Source organism: Triturus cristatus, chromosome 5_1, assembly GCF_964204655.1.
Source record: "Triturus cristatus chromosome 5_1, aTriCri1.1, whole genome shotgun sequence".
Classification (NCBI taxonomy): Eukaryota; Metazoa; Chordata; class Amphibia; order Caudata; family Salamandridae; genus Triturus; species Triturus cristatus.
In genome coordinates this window covers 820,752,992-820,774,464 of record NC_140587.1, presented here as the reverse complement: position 1 = coordinate 820,774,464, position 21,473 = coordinate 820,752,992, and the positions used below count along the sequence as shown (strand labels likewise).

The 21,473-nt window shown below is 47.7% G+C and overlaps 1 protein-coding gene across 7 annotated transcripts in view; it reads right to left on the bottom strand.

Moving 5' to 3' along the window:
* LDLRAD4 (low density lipoprotein receptor class A domain containing 4) overlaps positions 1-21,473 on the bottom strand; it is a 332,740-nt gene that overhangs the window by 78,462 nt on the left and 232,805 nt on the right. For all 7 annotated transcript variants that reach the window (XM_085605874.1, XM_085605872.1, XM_085605867.1 and 4 more), the window contains one exon: positions 11,190-11,344. In XM_085605874.1, the coding sequence (XP_085462000.1) occupies positions 11,190-11,344 (155 nt within the window). The remainder of the gene's footprint in view (positions 1-11,189; positions 11,345-21,473) is intronic.

Below are 21,473 nucleotides of genomic sequence, written 5' to 3'. Positions count from 1 at the left end.
CAATAGACGGATATCAGTTACACAGGCGATAATAGCCCCTGTGAAGTTATGGTTAATTCAGAGTTTCCATAGAAAATTGTTTTTTGTTTTCTTAACTTTGGTAGTATTTGATGAATTTGCACAAAATTTCCTAAAAAAGGGGCAGTTCATTGAAGAGGCAGAGACCTATCCTGGGACACTTGCACGCAGTTGACAAATTGGGCCCTCTCCAGGTTCAAATGTTATCAGCTGAATGCATAGTTTAAAACACAGATTGTGGACCGAGATTGAGAAAAATCCTATAGAAATTGACCTCCAGGAACTCAAGGCAAAGAAGAAGAAAGTGTCATATTGGTATCAGGATCTCCTGAAGGCAGCGGAGGACAATATGAAACCTCCACATCATGCCTGGGATGGATACTTGTCGAATATGGAGTTGGAGCAACTATGGTAAGTATCAATGAACATGCTGTATTCTGTGATTAAATCTGCTGCACTAAGGAGGAATCACTTCTTCACCATCTACAGAGCATACTGGACCCCATTAAGGCCGGCCAAGATAAGAGGAAATGAGGATACTAGATTCAGAAGGTGTGGCGCTTGAGATGCGGATGACATGCACATGTTTGCCAGCTGCCCAATGTTAGAAATGGGGATCTCTATTTGGCAATGGTTCGTACCGTTGTCCAAGTAGGGACCCTTGCTTCTAGTCAGGGTAAGGGAGTTACGCCCTCAGACAACCCCTGCTCACCCCCTTGGTAGCTTGGCACTAGCAGGCAGGCTTATCATAGGCAGTGCGTAGAGCATTTGTGCACACATACAACACAGTGAAAATAGTACAAATAGACACCAGTTAAAAAAAAAATAGGAAATCTTTATCTAAACCAAACAAAACCAAAACAACAAAAATCCACAATACATATATTGAGATATCACCAACATTAGGTTATCCACACAATAAAGCTACTAGCAACAAATAATTCTGCCTGGAGTAATTACGACGACGTGACAGATGAAAAAAATTCCAAAGTACGGGCCAAGCGCAAGGTGAGTGGCATCAGGCCCGAGTCACATGGACCCCCAAAGAGCTGTACCTTGGTAAACAATGAAAACAAAGACGGTGCACGGCGTCGGGGAGGTGATAATTCTTTGGTGCCGGGCGGCATCGGTTCCTTAAGACCACAGGAGAGGGGAGGTGAGGCGTTGGTTCCTTACTGCGATGCAGGGGAGGTGAGGCGTTGGTTCCTTACTGTTGCCAGGAAGGTGACATCGCAGTGGCGGCGAGGTGTCAGTTCATTACGACAGTGCGGCGGGGGGTTGATGGATTCGGGAGTTCACCCACATCCGGTATCAGCTCCGCAATGATGGAGCACTGGTGTCAGTGAAGTCGGGGCTGCGATGTGAGTCGGGGTTGTCTGTCAGGAGCATCACGAGCTGTGCCGTCGGCTCCCCCAATGACTGTCTACAGCAAATGCACATCCCCAGCCTCTGTTACTCCAAAACCAGACAGGCAATCCAAAACTAGCAGAGGCACACAGGATGGCTAAGCAAGAAAATACCCACTTTCTAAAAGTGGTATTTTCAAATACACAATATAAAAATCATCTTTACTAAAAGATGCATTTTTATATTCTGAGTTCAGACATACTTAACTCCATCTTTCGACCTTGTCCCACTGGGATGTTGTACTTATAAGAGGTTATAAATTCCCATTCTATCCAGGGGCCAAATAGCCTTTCCATAGTGAAAGACGAAGTACAATGTATTTCACTATCAGGACATGTCACACACCAGTACATGTCCTACTTTTCACATACACTGCACCCTGCCCATGAGGGTACCTTGCGCATACCTTAGGGATGACTCACATGTAATAAAAGGTATAGTTAGGGCCTGGCAAGTGGGTGCACTTGCCAAGTCGTCATGGCAGTAGCAAACCGCGCACAGACACCGCAGTGGCAGGTCTGAGCTACGTTTATCGGCTATTCATGTGCGTTGCACAATCGGTGCTGCAGGCCCACTAGTAGCATTTATTTACAGGCCCTGGGCACACATAGTGCACGGTACTAGGGACTTAATAGTAAATCAAATAAGCCAATCATCAAAACACCAATCCATAACAACAATTTACTCTGAGAGCATATGCACTTTAGCACTGATTAGCAGTGGTAAAGTGCCCAAAGTCCTAACGCCAACAAAAATAGGATCAAAAACAGGAGGCCAACAAGCAAAAAGCCTCGGGATAAACCCACTAGAAAAGCCAGGTCTAACACCGGAGCTTAGAAGGTTTTTTTGTCAAATGTGGGCAGGATCATCTCTGATGCCCTGGGAGCAACCAAACAGGTAAGACCTGCTATGATTATGTTTGGCTTGGCTCAGCAAGAGGCTAGAGTCATGCCCCCTCAGATATTACAAACCAAGTTGATTTTGTGCCCGATTCTTTTGGCAAGGTGGGAGATCTGTAAAAAGTAGTGTCAACCCCCAGCCCCGACCTGGTTCGATTGGTGGAAGTCAGTAAGGTATTTCAATGGGCTGGACAATAAGTGCAAGATGGGGGTGGAGGAAAAAGGGTGCTGGAACTTGCTTGAAATTGGATGAGGAACATCACGCCCAATGATTAAACCGCTCAAGTCAGTAGTGGCTGGGGAGGCTCAGGTACAGAACCGCAGCCAACACAATTGACTGAAGTTGTCCCTGATATTAGAGCACAAGAGGCAGTTCAGGCTCGAAGTGTGCTTATTTGAGGTGACATGAGAACATTTAATAGAATCTTTTAAAAAGCACACATACAAAATGAAAGTTTAGCCATTTTGGGTCTGGCATGGTATATTCTGTACAGACCCATAAGGTGGGGACAAAACATAGGGGGCATGGGGACCCAAAAAAAAAGTGATTTTCCCATTTTAATGCTCAAACGGTTCTTTGTCATCTGATTGAACATTTTTCTGAATTGGGGAACAAACGTGGCAGTAAAGTAGAACTTTACTAAACAGAAAGTCAAACAAGAAAAGTCACTTTAACTAGTTTGAAAAATTAACATTTAAAATAAAAAAAATGTGTGGGCATCAAGGGATTTAATTATATTTATCTGGATCATGAATTTGAAGAGTTCTGAAAACGCGGTTTCGTAGACCTCCAAAGACACAAAACAAAATAAAAAACTTGCATCTAATTGGACAATGGAATTCTCTCCAGCTTTCCTCTTCAGGTTTGCAAACCCACCACCGGCCCCAACAGACCATGCCTGCAACCTGGGCATCATCCCGAACAGCAAACTCTTGATGGTAAAACAAGTCAACGCAGTCTCATAGGCCTGTTTTCACATCCTCTGCATGCTTCGCAAGATCTTAAGGTGGCTCCCAGTCAACACCAGAAGGACCGCCATTCAGGTCCTCTTAACCAGCAGGCTAGACTACGGAAACGCTCTTTGCATAGCAATCACAGCATGCCTCCTGAAGAGACTACAGACAATACAGAACGCAGCAGCAAGACTCATCATTGACCTACCCAGAAGGACCCACATTACACTCCACCACAAGAAACTGTACTGGCCCAGGATACAGAAGAGATGGACGTTCAAGATGCAGACCCCCACGCTGACAATGCCCTACACAATGAAGTACCCGTACACAACAAACAACTGACCTTCCACCGACCAACCAGACACCTCCGGTCTGCTTCAAGATTCCACAGACACGCCTCTGTATCCATCGAACCAACAGCAGAGGACGCTCCTCGCACCTGGCAGCCAAGACATGGAACTCCATTCCCCTGCACCTAAGGGCCACCCCATTGCTCCAGAAATTCAGAAGAGAACTCAAGACCTGGATGTTCGAATGATATACGACCTGAAGTAACTACAAGTGCCTCGAGACCCTAACGGGCGAGGTGCCATCCTCTATAAATGATTGATTGAAAGTTGGGCTCCCATATCCAAACCTCTCCGATTGGAAGGTTACTACTTCATGCAAGGCCTTTAGCAGCTGCAGAATGTTTCCTGAAGGTGGCAATCCAGGCCCTGCAGCCAACCCCCATCACGCATGGCTTAAGGCATTTTCTTCCAAAAAAAAAAAACACTGTTGCATTTGGTATGTGCTAAAAACAACAAAACTCAATTGGCAAATTTGGTCATAAATAATTATACAGATATTACATACAACATTTCCCTTAACACTATGAAAGAGGACTATACGATTACATATTTGAGTATGCATTATTTAATTACATTGTCCTTTTAGGGGTTATTATATATTGGTATAAATAGTGTCAGGCATAGCATTGCATTTGATGTATAAGCTATTGTTTACATGCCTGTTGGATGTTCTGAATTGCGCCCCAACCATAACATGCACATTTCTGTGTTTTTTTCTGTTTTAATTCGTAATCATAGGTACATTTAGACGTTATACTGAAAGCTGAGCGCAACAACTTAAAGCTTTTTTTGTCCAGCAACAAGAGCTGGTGAGAGACTGAGCCAGAGTTCGAGTTAAAGAGAGTGAGAGAGATCAAGATGCTCATTGACTTGCAAATGTTTCAATGCAAATTTGCAAAACCACACAGACCAACAAACTTCCTACAGACGTAAAATGTCTGCATTAGCACGTGGATGTGAACTAGATTAGCAACACTAAAACTCCTTCCTTGACAAGAGAGCAAAAATCACAAAGGACTGGTCTGATTCTTGCTCTCAAAATGGCTAAGCTAAAAAATATACTGCCCTACAACAGAGTGTCAACTAAATCTAAATGGGTTGCCAATAACGGACATCCTTCACTAACAACGTTATGCAGATACCACCTAATCCTGCATAGACATTCTTGACCATCTAAAGCCACAAAAAATGGGAGGTCGTTCTTATAAATGGGGGCACAATTTAACTCCTAATAATGACACATACTCACCGACAGACATCATGGCTAAACATTCCAGGGCCCATAAGAAAAATCACAAAGACTGTAGACCGGTGTCAACTTTGAATCTGTCTACTTTGCGCAGAGGGTACCTTCGAAAAGGTAGTATCCTTAATTATTACACTTTTCGGAAGCCTTGAACACGTTTTTACAAAATAGAGAATATAAGGTCCTGGAAAGGTGTTACGCTTTTATATCACGGTGGGTACATATAGACAAAGACTACAGAGTGCCTCACGTAGCATGGGTTAGGGTGCGAGACAAATGCCCCAAATAACTCGCTGTCGCACACCAACACTGTAGGGACAACCTTCACCCTACAAACTACACACCCAACACTCAGGCCAGGCTAAGGCACGTTTACGAAGCCTCCGTGGTCACCCTTAATTGGGGAAAACTCAGAAACCGCACATAACCTTATATCATGATGAACCAAACGAGTCCAGATTCCAAAAGCATCGCAGATACCACGCCACGCGAACGCTAATGTAGGCAGGCATTTAACCCGTGCGAGAAAAGGTTTTAATTTGCCTCCCAACACAGGGTGGCGCAGTCTAGTCTCTGGCCAGCAGATGGCCCTCTAACATCAATTTTCATTCCTTCTCAAGATTGAGCCAGAATACATGAAACTACGGGTTACAGCGTCGCAGCTTGACTAACAGCTAAAAGAGACGAGAATAGTGCAGTGAAAGCCCAGCCCTACCTACATGGCTAAACATTTCCGGTGTTCATTTCAGATATCAGAAATATGCATTTTTTTTATGTTCCAACACGACAGGTCACGCTGCACTATTTACGAAAAGTGATCTAAGGTTAACCAAGCGCTGTCTCGCTCCTGTTACCCTTTCCAGCAGGGTGCGACTGCGCCTATTTTTAGCCTTCGACGCTGGCTGAAGCTAGACGCAGCGTCAGTGCGTACTGCAGCCAGTGGTGCGTTGGCACTGCAGCTCAGCATACCACCGGCTGGAGGCTGGACATGTACATTCTAATCAAAGCTGACCACTGACCAGCCACGGGAGCTATGCATGGAGCTAGGTCTAAAGGGCCGAGTACCTTCGGGCGCAGTCAGCAGTCACAGCCAATGAGACATTCTGTTGCCAAAGGTCCGGCAGATACCGGGAGGGAGGGAGGGCTCTTAACTCATTCACCATTACTTTCACAAGGACACGACACCCATCACAGCTGTTATGTTCGGGGCCCTAGGCCCACATGTCGGACGACAGGACGACACAGACACAGCGTTTAAGGTACTGGGAACTGGCCGCGAGCACGTGCACTCGGGCCCTTTTATTAGCGGGGTCACCTGACCGGTGACACCCGTGTTGGATGGGTGAGGGGGTGTGTGTGGGCCAGCCCTCGGGGGAGTGGCTGGCAGGAACACTAGACTGTGTCCAGCAGGACACAACATTCCTCCCAAATTTTAATAAAACGAAAAAAAACAACAAACAAAAGCGTCCAAACCATGGAAAGCAAAATGAGGAAAACAAACTAAAAGAAAACGGAACAAAAACCCTCACAGTTCAGAGATGTAGTTCGCAGGACAGCGGTGGACAGGTGCAGCTGTGAGCATCAAGACATCTTGGCACATGTCCATACTTTAACCAGGCATATCTGGGGACGAACACAGTGCTGATGATATCCGGACCTTTTAGCTTCGCTTCAGTTGAGGAACGGTCCACCTACGAGATGTTCATCAGTCCAGCATACTCTTGCTGCGAGGCAATTAGTGTTTATTGTTCAAATGGGTGCATCAGGAGCGTATAGATGAGTCCACTGCCACACCGGACGATTGCGTCGCTTGATCCTTTGACGACAGACTTGGCATTCCGTGACCTGTTGAAATTCTCGGTTAGATGACCTGGCCACTTCCTGGAATCCATTGGTAGGGCACAGTAAGGTCCATCTCTCACGCTCTGGGAGGCCCCTTGGATGAGTTGCCCTGGGACTGCATATGGGCTCTGACTCTGGAGCCACTGCCTCGTCACTCGTGCAAACGTCAGGGGTGGATGTGTCTTGGTCAGAAACATGTTCTCGCTACCAGGATCAGAACATGCGCCGGTTAAACAGATGGTCACTGCATGTTCGGATCGTCGGTTGTTCTGGCAAGTGGTGTGGGACTCCAGGTGTTGTACTTGAAGCTCCAAGGATGGTAGTGATGCACACGACAGATATGGAGTGGATGCCATGAGACGACTCGCACCACATCTGGTGATAACTAGCAGTGAGTAGGGATGACTGGCGAATCTTGGCAGTCATGATACTCGTCGGACACTTGGTGCAGTTCTTCTGATTTGGCATTTGTGTAAGTAGAACAGGGATGCCCTTTCCTTTAAGCAGCCGGCGACAGGTGGATGACGGTCACTATGAAGAATGATGTCACCCCACCCTAGTGGCTGTCGTATCTTAGAAGGTGCACTCAGGTGATCGTGCGAGTACTTGTTCTAGTCCCCTTTTGTTGATTCCCACTGTTCACTTGTTGTCGTCCGTTTTCCTGGAATAGGACTTTCACTGTCCTATATCTCGCCACTCCTTATCTTCTCTAGAATGTGTCAACAGACCACGTAATGCAGGTCGCTTCTTGCTGCAGTGGCATCTTGCTGCAATGACGTCGTGTTGCAGTGGCATCGTGCTGCAATGGCATCGTGTTGCAGTGGCATCTTGCTGCAATGACATTGTGTTGCAGTGGCATCTTGCTGCAAGGACATTGTGTTGCAGTGGCATCGTGTTGCAGTAGCGTCATGCTGCAATGGCATCGTGTTGCAGTGGCATCTTGCTGCAATGACATTGTGTTGCAGTGGCATCTTGCTGCAAGGACATCGTGTTGCAGTGGCATCGTGTTGCAGTAGCGTCATGCTGCAATGGCATCGTGTTGCAGTAGCATCATGCTGCAAAGGCATCGTGTTGCAGTAGCATCATGCTGCAAAGGCATCGTGTTGCTACACCTGTGCTTCTCAGGTGCGTCAGCCATTTCAGGGACGTCAGTCCCAGCTGTAATTTCGGATCGCTTGGGAGGTATGTATCTCCCTTCTCTTGCGTCAGTTGTGGCGGCGCGCCACTTGGAGTGCAGGAGTCTCCTCATGCCTGTAGAGAACTGCTGCACACCACAGTCTTAAGGCAGTATAAAAGGCACTCTCTGAATAGTTTCTGGCCCACTGCTGGACGATGTTGGTGCAGGTAGGTTGACTACGATCTCTCTCCTTCCTGCGTTCAGGCCACACGGGGCACCTCTCTCCTCTGTACTTTCAGATGGCGGGTAATGTCCCTTCCGCCTACTCTTCGCTTGAGGGCATTGCTCTTGCACCTTGAGAATGCGCCGTAATGCCATTGAAATCCTGCCTTGGTTTCTTCATGCTTGGCAGGGTTGGTAACTCCTTGTGAAATTCTCCTTGATGAGCCAGTGGTGGCCTTTCGGTGCCTGGCAGCTGGCTGGCACAGACTACTTTGTACAGCCCATCATTGTCTGCGCGCCCAAACGGGTGGACACTCAGTCTGTCTTGTACCTTGTGCACGGTCGCCGCTCCTCTCTTGTATTTCCTGCCACTGATAATCAGAAAAAAGGTGCTGTATCGCCTCTGTGGAGCACTGAACTCCTTCCGGGACACCTTGTCTGCCTGTCTCATCACCCTTGCTGTGGCTTGCCACTAGGGGCCATGCAGTACTTTCCGTCTTTGCCTGGGCTGCATGCGGTGGCAGACGGGCATCCCCAGGGGATGGGGGCGTACAATGCACTCTGCACTGCTGTTGGCCTGCAGGTACCTGGGTCTGATAGGGAGAACAGTGCAAACATCTCTTTGAGTTGGTCTCTGCATGCAGCAGTAGCCGTTATTTTGGCTGCCCTTGGCGAAGTCACAGGACACGGCAGGCTGTTTGGTGATCAGGGCAACAGGGAAACTTTGAGCACAGCATCAATGTGTACTTGGGGCTGTTCGTTTGCAGTATGCTGTACTCTGGTGCAATAGCTCAGGCAAACTGTAGGTAGCAATGCAGACACCCTTGTCAATGCTATGAGAACTGAGACGAAGGACTCTTCCCCTCCTCCTTACAGGATGGGCTTATGGCTTTCAGCATTTCTCCCAATTCCCCTGGGATTCTTCTTGAGTGAAGGCTGTGGTCTTCTCCCCTGCCAGGGGGGTGCTGCTACGGATATTCAGAGGCTTTGGACAGCAGCGCTTACCACATCTCCTTCATACAAGCTGCATAACAGGCGAGTGAGGGTGCGGGACTGGCGTAGTTCTGTCAGTGACATCCGCTCTGAAAGGGGGGCATACATACGGGCCTCGCTGGAGTTTGTGTTTGTGACTTGTTTGAACGGGCCTGAGTTTTCAGAAATTTAGTTTCTTTGGTTCTTTTCTGCACCGGCGTGTGTCTGGGTGCGGTGCCACCAGGAGGTGCTAGGTGGCGCTCCTTTAGTTTTCGCTGCAGCTATTTCCCTATGACTGAGCTGCGCGGGCTGGGGATGCCAGTGCAGAGGCCAAAACAGTCAACATGCTATGGGGCAGACAGCAGCCTTCTCTTTCTCACCGCAGTGACTGCTTTTAACGCTGTCTGCTGTCAACTTCCCGGTCGGTCCTTTCGGTGCGGTACCACTTCAGGCCACTAGGCGGTGCTGGCTGCTTAGTCGTTTTGGCTCCCCTTGGCTGCACTGCCTTGAGTGCTCTTAATCTACTTCTCTCATCGACTCTGGAGTAAGAGTGTAGCACTCTGTTATCTCTTGGTGTGCTTTAACTGTTTGCCAGGGGTGTCCAGCTATATATATATATTTTTTTGTATTGGGCAGCTCGTCTCCTGTAAAAAAATAAGAGCTCTTTGGGAGTCACTTCATGATAGATAATTGTAGAGCCGTAGAAATGACTGTGCCAGTGTCCGTTTCCTTGGGCCCATTGGTTTTGAAAAATTAGTTCGTCCTTTAAACGTGGTACCACTCCTGACCACTAGGTGGCGCTGCAACCACTCTTTGCATGCCGCAGGTCGTTTCTCTGCAGTCTCGCAGCCTGGGACCCTTTTACGTGACAAAAACGGACGGCGCCGGGACTGGGGAATGGAGGGCAGGCAATTTGTGGTGGGTGCCTTCACGCTGCAGACACTTTTGTTCTGTGGCGAAAGCTGCCTGGGATGCTTTTCCGAGCATGGACCGGCCTCAACAGCTTTGCAAAAGCTGCGGGCCTCGCTTCACCGGTCATGGGCTGCCACGCTTCTCCCTATCCGCTGCTGAACGTCGGAGCCAGTCTGCGGCAACACCTGGAGCTGGGCCCAGACATCTGCCGGCAACCACAGCCACGCGCCTATCTCTGGACTTCACAAACAAGGTAATGGGGCACAGTAGGGCAGCGCACAGGGGCGGAGCGGCTCACTTTCCTCACCTCTGCTTGCTCGGTGTTACTGGGGGTGTCTTCAGTGCAGCTTGCTGGCAATGAAAGGAGGCATCTTTAACACGGAGTTCACTGCCAGGATTTCTCCGCGCCACACTGATCACACCTGCACAGGCTTCATGCCGTTCGTTCACCGCTACGGATTTCTTTCTCGCCGGCCGGGTGGCGGCCTTCTTGCTGAGCGGCGCTCCTACTGCTGGGGCTACCTGGTGTCGGGCGAGGATCACTTACGGACACCTGATCCGCGGGGCATAGCGTGATCGCCACATGTAGTGGAGCTCCTTCTCTCCGCAGTTGCGCTGCTCCTCACCACTGTCTCGTGACTGCACCACCGTCGGGAGCCAAGGAAAAATAGTAGGGCAAGGGCAGGGATCGCCTTTCATGCGGGGTGGTGTGGCCACGTCCTCAGGGCAAACTATGGCAGCATGGGAGCCTCCGATCCCCCTTCAGGAAAAACAACCACAGCGGTGCTCCGGTCGAGCAGTCTCTCCCTTCGCAGGCACGCGGGATCAGACCCGCCTCGTCGCCAGTGTTATGTTCGGGGCCCTAGGCCCACATGTCGGACGACAGGACGACACAGACACAGCGTTTAAGGTACTGGGAACTGGCCGCGAGCACGTGCACTCGGGCCCTTTTATTAGCGGGGTCACCTGACCGGTGACACCCGTGTTGGATGGGTGAGGGGGTGTGTGTGGGCCAGCCCTCGGGGGAGTGGCTGGCAGGAACACTAGACTGTGTCCAGCAGGACACAACAACAGCTAAACATTCGATTAACATTTGACAAACTTGTGGCATTTCGAAAGCCTAGATGTGTTTTTTGCCATCTTGGAGGATAGGTTGCATCTCAGATTTCTTGGAGAACCCCACAGCTGCTTTGACAAAAGTGAAGGCCACAGAAGCAAGTTTGCCCGAGTAGGAGCTGTGCACTCACCGGCTGCAGGGCCTCCTCCTGTCTGCGGCTCTGGCTGTGCCTGTTGATAAAGAAGCGCGTAGAGAATTTGTAGTGATTCAGTAAGCAGATGATCACCACCACCATCACAGTGATCACCACGATGATAATGATTATCTGGACGAACTCCAGCTCAGCTGAAAGAAAAAAAGAAGACAAACACCAAGTTCAGCGTAAGCCACACGTATCTTTACGGTAGTTGCATTTACACAGTGATCAAACCCCGAGAGGTGCTAACGCACATTAGTTGTTGCAGTGTGCTGGAAGTGCTTTGCGGTCATTTGTGATCACCAGATTGGCACGCTTATCCTTGAAGCCACATAAGCATGTAGTGGAGTAAAGAAGAGTGATAGATAAAAAAAATGTAATATTCTCGGAAGGATTAGGTTATGAGTGGACATACATATCAAGTGTTTGTGTCATTGGTGATCACCAGTGGTTTTCTCATCTCCCATTGATGCAACCATGTACCTGCACTCATCCTGTGTTTTTTTTCTTTGGTTCTTAGGGGCAAATAGGTGCTGGTTCATGCAGTGCTTAATTTTTGCAAGTGTGTGCAAGTGTTTGCTAGTGGTGGGCACACGTTTTTGAGGAGCAGGATATTTTTTTTATCTGACTAACCCAGAGCAAGAAAAGGGCAAGAAAGGAAAGGACGTAAAGGAGGAAAAGAAGGCTAAGAAAACCTCGACAAAGGCGATAGAGATGAAAAGAATCCGAAAAAGTGAGCTAAAATGAGTAGGATGGCAGATGAAAGCCGCACAAAGTGAAAAACACATAAGGCAGCCTTGGCACAATGCAATCCCAGCACTTGGCAGCAGTGGTGGAAGGCTGATAAGAAATGTTGGGCCTAGGCACCTTAAATTAATAATATATATACACATACACACATATATACATATATACACACACACACATCTCCAAATATCAAATTCTTGTGTGCATTGTGCGTACTTTCTTGCAATGTTTTGCCATGTTCTTAAGTAAAATTAACATGTTTGACTCTCAAAGTGAAAGCATCATAAAGGACATAATTTTCCTCGAAGACAGTGTAGGCCAAAATGTTTGCTACTGTAGCTGTGGTAGGCCGCTAATAAAGGAGGGCCCATATGATAAAGTTTATGATACAGATGGCTTAAAGTGTGACTACCCCAAACACCAGTGTGCTGCAGAGGGGCAGGCTAATGTGAATCACAGCTGGTGTGGCTCCATGCAGCCCTTACCTTTGCGATCACCATCAAGGAGCCTTTTTTTACGTCAAACTTTGAGGTCGCTTATTACTTGCAGTACAGCCAACACTTGGCACCGCTCACTGGGGAAACCCAAGCAATACCACTGAGATACCGGCAAACCTTGGGGCATATGTTCAAAGAAGTGGCTGAGTGAGGCGTTAGCTGTCATGGCTTAACACCCACTTCAGAAACGCAAGTCTGCACCATATGTAGAAGAATATGGTGCAGCCTTGCGTTTCCCACTGCGGTGGAGCTACACTTGGCTGCCTAGAGCCAACGCAGGCACCCTTGCACCATAGTGCAAGGGTGTCTGTGTGCACAGGAAGATTGTTTATGTGTAGGAAGGTGTCCCTTTCTGCACATAAACAATCTTTAAATGCCGTTTTGTCACTTCTATGTGTGCTGCTTAATGCAGCACACGTGTGTTACAAAATGTCATTTTTAGAAAAAAGATTGTTTATGAGCAGGAAGGGACACCTTCCTACACAAACAATCCAAGGCATTTTGCTTTTTCCATGTGTGCTGCACAAGGCAGCCAAGTTTTCCCTGGACCTAATTTTGGCGCTGCCTCCTATTTATGGCACCTTTGTAAAAAGGGGGCAACGTCAAAGTCAATGGGTGTTGCGATCGAACGCCAACCACAACAGCCACTGCCCAACCCTTTCACGCTAGGCATAGCGTGAAAGGGGGCCTGATTTACAAATCAGCGTTAAGCCACGTTAAGTGGCTTAACACTGCAATGTAAATGAGGCAAAGCCTCTTGCCACAGGAACGACCCAAAAAGGGACGTTCCTGTGGCGATAGGGGCTTGTATATATACCCCCTTGTTCTTGCACCGTTGCCCTGCATGCATTGCACCTCTGGTAGCACTCATCCTAATCCAGCAAAATAAACCGAATGTTTAAGTTACTAATTTCAACAGCAGGGTAGGCTCTTTTTTTTTTTTTTTTTTTTTTTTTTAAACCAATCGCCCTATCTATTTTTATTTAGTGTCAGTTATTAAAATGTTAAATATAAGGAATCTTAGAGGTGGTAGAGGGCAACGAGTATTTGAACATTCAGGGCACATTAAGCAGCACCTCCCCAGTGGCGATCATCATCTCTGTACAAACAGTGCAGACATCCACTGGGAGGAAGCGCTTCAGAGCACATGGGCCCATCTCTGCCATGCAAACGCCGTTAACTCCGACAATGCCGGTTCAGAGCAGGGCTGCAGCGTTTGCGCATGCCAAAAAGTAAATCTTGAAGGAAGGGTAAATTATGCTTCATCAGCACTTTTGATCTCTGAAACAATAACCTGCAAAAGAGTCTAAAGTCCGGCGGAAGCAGATTGTTTCGTAAATTAATGGGACAAATTATCAGTTATTTTATGGAACCCTTGACCCGAGAGCAAGTCCCAAGTAAGGCATTTACAACACAGTAAGACTGGCAGCAACAGGAAAGTCAGGGGTGTAGCTTAGTCATGGAGATTCGGAGGGAGTGAAACTCAAATTTCCCAACTATAACAATGGTTGGCCGCAGGACAGAGGAGCGAGATGACCAAGGTTCAGGATGGACTGGTCCCATGGGAAGCAGGATCAGCACTGATTTGCACTAGGTGGGCCGCTCTCTGCAGTTGTACAAGGGGCTAAAAATGATGGGTTGGAATGCTACCCTGAGTGACTTCCACCATTTAGACTATTTGAAAGTTTTCATCCCATTACCTTTTGTGTGTTTGACTGCCAGTAGTATGTTTGTTAACCTGACACTGGCATAGCTTTGCAAGTCCTCTACGGCAATGTTGGTGAATTCCAAATAGCCGGACATTTGCACCCATTCAAAGAGTACTTCTATGGGTGCAAATAGATTACTTTTTTGGTAAACCAGTCACTCTAGTGGCGTAGCTAGACCTACTGGCACCCAGGGCAGACGGATGATTTCCAGGGAGGGGGAGAGTCTGGCGGCCGACAGACATCTTGTTCTCAGGGGCGGGGAGATGGTAGTCGACAAACATGACTTGCTCACCTCTGCCGCCCCCAAAAAACAGTGCCACCCAGAAACGTCTGGGCCTCTCCCTCCCCCCCAGCTATGCCACTGAGTCACTCTATAGATTTAGGTTTCCTCTCCAAAAAGTTAATATAAAGTTTAGTAAACTGTGTATGGTTTTCTTAAAGCAGCTCCAATCCAGGGCTCCCAGACTCAACTACCAAACCAAGAATGCATTTGAGGGGTGTCACACCCTAAACACTATCCATTGGAAAATAAGCCCCGCCCATCCCACAGAGACATGGTAGTTGTATTGTATTTATATAGCACTTACTACCCCTGACGAAGCGTCAAAGCTATCCCTGGGAACTCCTGATTACTGTCACATGGAACACAATGGCCTGGAGTCCGTGCCCTGGGATCACTTCATTTAAAATAATTTTCACTACATGCACTCTTCTTAGTCACTGCTACAAGAAGCCTTCATGATAGAGTTGTCAAACTGGTGCATGTGTGCAGGGCTTCACGTTTCCAGTCTTTGCCTTTTACAAATCATTTTATAAAGTTACTGACGGCCCTATGTATGAAGTCTAAGGTGCAAATAAAGATGGCCGCACCAGCAAATAGGGCAAGCCAGGCCAAAGAGGAGCCAAGCGTCTAGCTTGATTCTAAGAGTCCATGACGGAGGCACGACATGAAAACATTTGGAATGCACATCATGCAACAAAATGTGAAAATATGACAATTGCGTCAAAATGAAAAAAAGTAGATTTGTGACATGCGAAAGCATTTCACCTTAGTACATCAGATTACCTGACTGCAATGACATTTATTAAAAGTCATAGTTTTTAAACATGACCTTAGTTCACTATAATCATTGTCCTTAGGGGAGAGCCATTAATGTGTAAAAGACGCAAGTCAGTAATCCTATAAACAGGTAAACGTGGCCGATATTCTTATAATAGATGGAGCAACATTATAGAACATTCAATTAAACATCTTGTATAGCACACATCCTGAACTAAAGTATTCAAAATTGCTCTCATGTGAAAATAAAGAAAAAGGAGGCCTTACGAAATAAAATATTTACCTAGGCTCACAAAATTTAAACAAATTAATCAATCAGAAAAGGTTATTGCTTTTATTTTTGGACAAAGACTAGAAGGACCGACATAGACATATCAGACCCAAATGAGGGGCTCCAAAACCCAACTACACGAAGCATTTACTTTGGGGGGGGGGGGGGGGGGGGAGGGTTCACACCACAACATAAACCCCACCCACCCTGAAGCTACACCCCAAAGGAAGACTGACAGAATGCATCAATTGGACATTCTGAACTCGGGGAAACGTACTTACTAGTACAGTCTAATAGCACTGTAAATAAACCAAAAGTGTCACATTTACCCATTCAATGCTACTCCATCTATTGACTTAAGAAAGACGAAAGGTCAGCCTGCAAGTAACAATTCTCAGTAGTGAGTGATTACGCACTCGCTTGAGGAACCAAAACATTAAAAAAAAGCAAGTTAATTCAATTAAAACAGACTACAATCAAGGAAACCAAACAAAAAAAAGGAGCAAGAAAAACAAGCATTGGCAAAAGCCTATAGGTCAGGCTTAGTGCACTGTCAAGCCAGACCTAAATTTAATGCGTGTTAATGACTGTTCTTATCCCATCTGTGCTATTGACAGAAAAAAAAAACACATCATAAATGATCTAGTAATCTAATACCCTTTAATGGCATTACCATGGCAATTGTGTGCCCCTGAAACTTCAAGCTGAAGCAGCGATATAAATAATCAAAATGATCACAGCTGTTTGGGAGGGCAAGCACTTTAAGGAAGCAAACAAAGTCTGCCCAAACGAACAAGTTACTTACTTTTGGTAATACCTCATTTGGTAGAGACTGTCCAGCCACAGATTCCTTACCTTAAAATTATTCCCTTGAGTCACACTGGACCCCAACATTTTTCTTGATCTGTAGGTGGCGTAGTTTGGCTCCGCATTAGGTCGCCTGCGCCAGAAGTGACGTGCACGGTGCCTATATAGGTGCCACCCCAGCACGCTTCCGTCAGTTACTTTTTGCAAATTTAAACCCCAGAAGCGCAGAGCCACAAAGCACAGAGTCCACTGGTGTGGAATATTAGGGCCCTGAAAGGAGGAAAGCTGGGTCCCTAGAAACCGGTTCACAGAACGGGAGGGATGGGTGGGTGGGTCGGTAAGGAATCTGCAGTTTGACAGAGTCAAGAGGTTACCAAAGATAAGTAACTAGTTCATCTGATAGAGACTAGCTGCAGACTCCTTACCTTAGACTAGATACCCAAACAATACCTCCTTAGAGGAGGGTCTGCGGATCAATTTCACAGCAGGAAGTCCTGCAGGACCAAATGGGCAAAATGCCCAGCCCTACTGACCAGACTATCCAGGAAGTAGTGCTTGGTAACGTGTGCAAGGAAGCTCACATTGCTGTCTGGCAGATGTCTAGGACCGGATCTCCGCATGCTACTGCAGTGGTTGCAGCTTTAGCTTGGATTTAACGAGCACGCAAATCCTCAGGGGGGTGCTTCTTAGCCAAACACGTAGCAGATTTTGATACAGACCAAGATCCATCGTGAGATGGTTCTCTTCTGTACGGCCCGTCCTTTTTTCACTCAGGCATACACCATAAAGAGTTGGTTGTCCACCCAGGACTCCAATGGATGGTAAGGTAGAAAGACAATGCTCTTTTTTGGGTCCAAATGGTGAAGTCACCCCTCTTCTTTGGAGGGATGAGGAGGAGCATTAAAAGTAGGCACAGTGATGAATTAGCTTACGTGAAAGGGAGTGACCACTTTTGGTAGAAAGGAAGCTCTTATATGAAGTAACGTTTATCATCCAATGACAGCTACCCAGACAATGCCTGAAGCTCACTGGCCCTCCGTGCAGATGTTATAGCTACGAGAAATGCCATCTTGATGGTAAGAAGCCTGAGTGGACAATTGCGCTGGGGCTCAAAGGGAGCTCACATAAAGAAAGTGAGGATGAGATTGAGGTGCTACTAGGACATAATAAAGGAAGAGGGTGTGAACAAATGTTATAAACCTTTTAGGAACCGATTTCTAATAGGGGATTTGAAGGATGTAGTGGTGAGGCAACCACAGAAAAGCTGAAACAGCAAAAAGATAGTCTTTGAGAGTGCCCAAAACAGAGCTATGCTGGGCAAGAGAGAATGAAAAGAAAAAGGGACAGAAAGGTGATAGATCGGTCTTTCTGTACACAACGCCACACATTTTACCCAACAGCAGGCATATACATTCTTGGTGGAGGAACGCTTGGCTGCTAAGATAATGTCAGACTTCGGGTGGAAGGTCGAAGGCTGTCAACTGTCACCGCTTAAACTCCAAGCAAGAAGGCAGAGCGCTTGCAGGTTCAGGTGGAGAACCCTCCCCTTCAACAAAAGATCCTACCGAAGGGGCTGCTTGATCGGAGGACCGAACAAAGTCCATGTTCAACAGCTCAGAATACCAGACTCTTTGCTTAGTATGGAGCCACAAGTATGACTTGGACCCGGTCGTTCCTGATCTTCTTAACTCTGGGCAGGAGGGAGGAGGAGGCGTGCATGAGGTTGAGCTCCACTCGAGACGAAAAAACTTCTCAGAGCGAGAGCCGCCTTGGAAACTCCAGTGCACAGATCCGCTGATGTTGCGTATTCTCGGTAGTGTAGAACAGATCTAAACAAGGCTCTCCTCACTGCTGAAAGAAACCTTTCACCACCTCCAGATGGAGACGCCATTCATGATCTGCTAGGCATTTGCAGCGGAGTTTGTCTGCTCTGGAATTGAGAGCCTGCCAGAAGTAGAACCACCAAGAAAATGCCTTGACGTCCCAGCCATGTCCAGAGATGCAGGTCCTCCTGACCAAGGGTCCATGGCTCCACCCCGCCCTGTTTCTTTTAGTACCACATAGCAGCGGTATATGAACACCTGTACCAGCCTTCCCTTGGAGGGTAGAAAGGCTTTAAATGCCAGCAGGATCGCCCGGAGCTCCAAGAAGTTAATGTGGAGTCCGGATTTTGACTGAGACCAGATGCCTCTGATCTCCACCTCTCCCAGATGACTGACCCATCCCAGAAGTGACACATCCATCACTACTGTCAGATCTGGTTGCAGAAGGGAGAGGAATCTGGCCCCTGACCCAATCGTGGTTCTTTAACCACCACTGCAGATCTTTTGCAGTTTCCTCCGAGATCCGGAGCATGTCAGAGTGATGATCATGCCGGAGAAATTCCCCTGATGCTCCACTCACTGGAACTTTAAGTCCCACTACAGAGCCCGCTTATGCCAGCAGGGGTGTGCCATAGCAGGATGCAGGAGGGATGAGGCTTAGCAGTCACAGAGTCAGTCTCACCGAAATCCAGGGTAGAGGCTGAACCATCAGTGTCATAGCCTGAATTTCCTGGACTTGCCATTTGGAAGGATAGGCATAAAACTGCAGGGTGTCCAGAACAGCTCAGATGAACTGGAGCGTCTGAGAGGGAGTCAGGTGTGGCTTCAGCATGTTGATAGTAAACCCCAGCAAATGCAGGAGGTGCGCCATAGTCTGGAGGTGGGAGAGACAGCCTGGGGCGAGCTCACCTTTAACAGCCAGTCAGAGATAGGGGAAGACTGACACTCCTGATCTTCACAGATGAGCTTCAACCACCACCACCATCTCCTTGGTGAACACCAGATTGTTCTATGTGCTCCCCTTTGGCCTTACCATCACCAAAGCGCTCGGGACCTACCATGACCTGCAGGTAAGAGCGGTGGGTAGACAGGACTCTGATATGAAAATGTGTCCTGCAAATCCAACCCTACAATCTAGTCTCCTGGGTCTAGGGCAGACAGGACCGGAGCGAGTGTAAGCACTTGCAACTTCTTCTTGAGGAAGAAATTGAGAAAGTGCAAGTCGAGGTTAGGATAAAGGCTTTCGTCCTTCTTGTACACCAGAAAGTAGCAGAACTAGCAACCACGACATACTTCTGGTGTCAGCATTCTCTCTGTGGCTCTCTTAGCCAAGACAGACGTTACTTCCTTGTGGAGAAGGGATAGGTGGTCCTTCGTCATCCTTTCATAAGTAGGTGGCATAGAGGGTAGTCTCGAAGGGAGGGAGTAGCCTCTTCGGACAATCGGCGAAACCCACTGGTCTGATATTCTTAAGTGCCACTGGGGCAAGTGATGGTAGATCCTGCACCCCCCTCCCCCCCCACTGGGTGCCCAAACTAAGGTCCAGGACCTCGCCTTCCCTCCTCTTCGCCATTGCGAAAGAAGCTCCCTCCTCGGTAGGGCGTGAAAGCATGCCAGCATCTGGAGATGTATCCAGTACTCTAGCATCCGCCAAATCCTCACACTAGTTCAGGTTGGTATGATATGGCTGGTATTCTTCAGGGTCCAGTGACACCTCCCATTCGTTCCAGATTTCTAGCCCATGAGAATAGGACTCTGGTTCCAACATCGAAGGAATGGCTTCACTTGGCATTGGAGACTTGGCTCCGTGTCGGGGACATAAATACGGACAGTGCCGCTGCAAGTGTCGGACTTGGGACTGGCTCCGTGGAAGGTGGAGATGGAACAATCTGTGCCGATCTGGATCTATCTGTCAATCCCTGGGGCCCAGACTGAGGCTAGTGCTGCAGGCATAGATGCAGTAGGGGCCCCTCCCGGCCGCACAGAGCCCGAAGGCAGGCAAGATGGAACGGGCCGCCCAATATGAAGTGCATAGCCTCAAATTCCTTTAATTAGGTGTGGGTCGTTCTGGTTCTCAGAAACTCAGGGAGGCACAGAGATGGCCCAGGCACTTGTTCAACCGCAGAGCCTGGCCAAGAGTATTAACGCTCCCTCGTCTCGCCGGTCAATGGATGAGGTGAAGTTGGAAGCACATGTTGATTAATTCTTGTGGGAGCGGGACTTACCTGAATGGTCGGACAACTGCAAGTGCTACTAGGATCTCAAACTCCGTGACAGTTTCCTCTCGACCGGGATCTGGATCATCACACGTCAAGCCGCTAGGAGCTTGAGGGGTCACTTCCTCAAGGCCTTCAGGTGCATGGTGTGGCAATCAGAGCAGGCATTGGGGTCGTGGTTGCACTTGAGGCACCAAAGGCAAACAAGGTGCAGGTCAGTCACAGACATCAAGCGATGACAGGCGCCGCAGTGCGTTTAGCCGGACTTTTGTTGAAATTCCTATCCCACCAGAATGAAAAAAAAGCCAGAAAAACCGACAAAACATTGAAAAGAATCAGTAAAAAACTGACTAAGGGGTAGCTCTTCCTGGATCTGCGCTGACTAGCAAGGAAAGAAAATAACTGACGTCAGTGAGCTTGGGTGGCACCTATACAGGGACCGCGCATGTCACTTCTGGCATGGACAATGTGGTTTACGCCATGCAGAGCCGAACAATGCCACCTACCGGCAAACAGAGGTACTGCTCAAGAAAAATCTATGGATCCAGTCTAAAGCTAGAGGATAATTCGAAGGTAAAGAATCTGCGGCTAGAAGTCCCTTTCGGATAAAACAGGTACTCCTGGCTCCCAACATGTGGTTGGAGCCAAAGCCCCTCTCCAGGTGATTCTCACATAACTGCCTGGGACAGCTGTGCTATTAAGCCAGACCATAAAAATACATTGTATCTTGATAACAGACAGCCCACAATTTCACCACAGTGTTTGAGCACAGTCAACTACTTACTGTGCCATTAGGTTTTCTTTTTTTACCTGCATTAGATAAACAGCTCGATCATCTTCCAAAAACTACACGTTCATTTTCCATAGGAAAATCCTGATCTCCAGGCCGCAACAGCAGAAAGTAATTCGGGGCCAAGCCTTTTTTTCCATTCTTCAAGTCCCTAAAGACAACTTAGAATGGCCCTGCGAATGGAAGTTATAACACTTCTTAAACCTGTCCAAACAATTTCTGGCAATGCCAATTTCGATCAAATAAGATCAAGGCACAGGAAAATAAATGGATTGATCCACTATTTTGTATAGGATTGAAGCAGAATTTAGGTCTACGGACAAGATGCCAGCTTTGAAACCAAGACAAAAAACGTCAA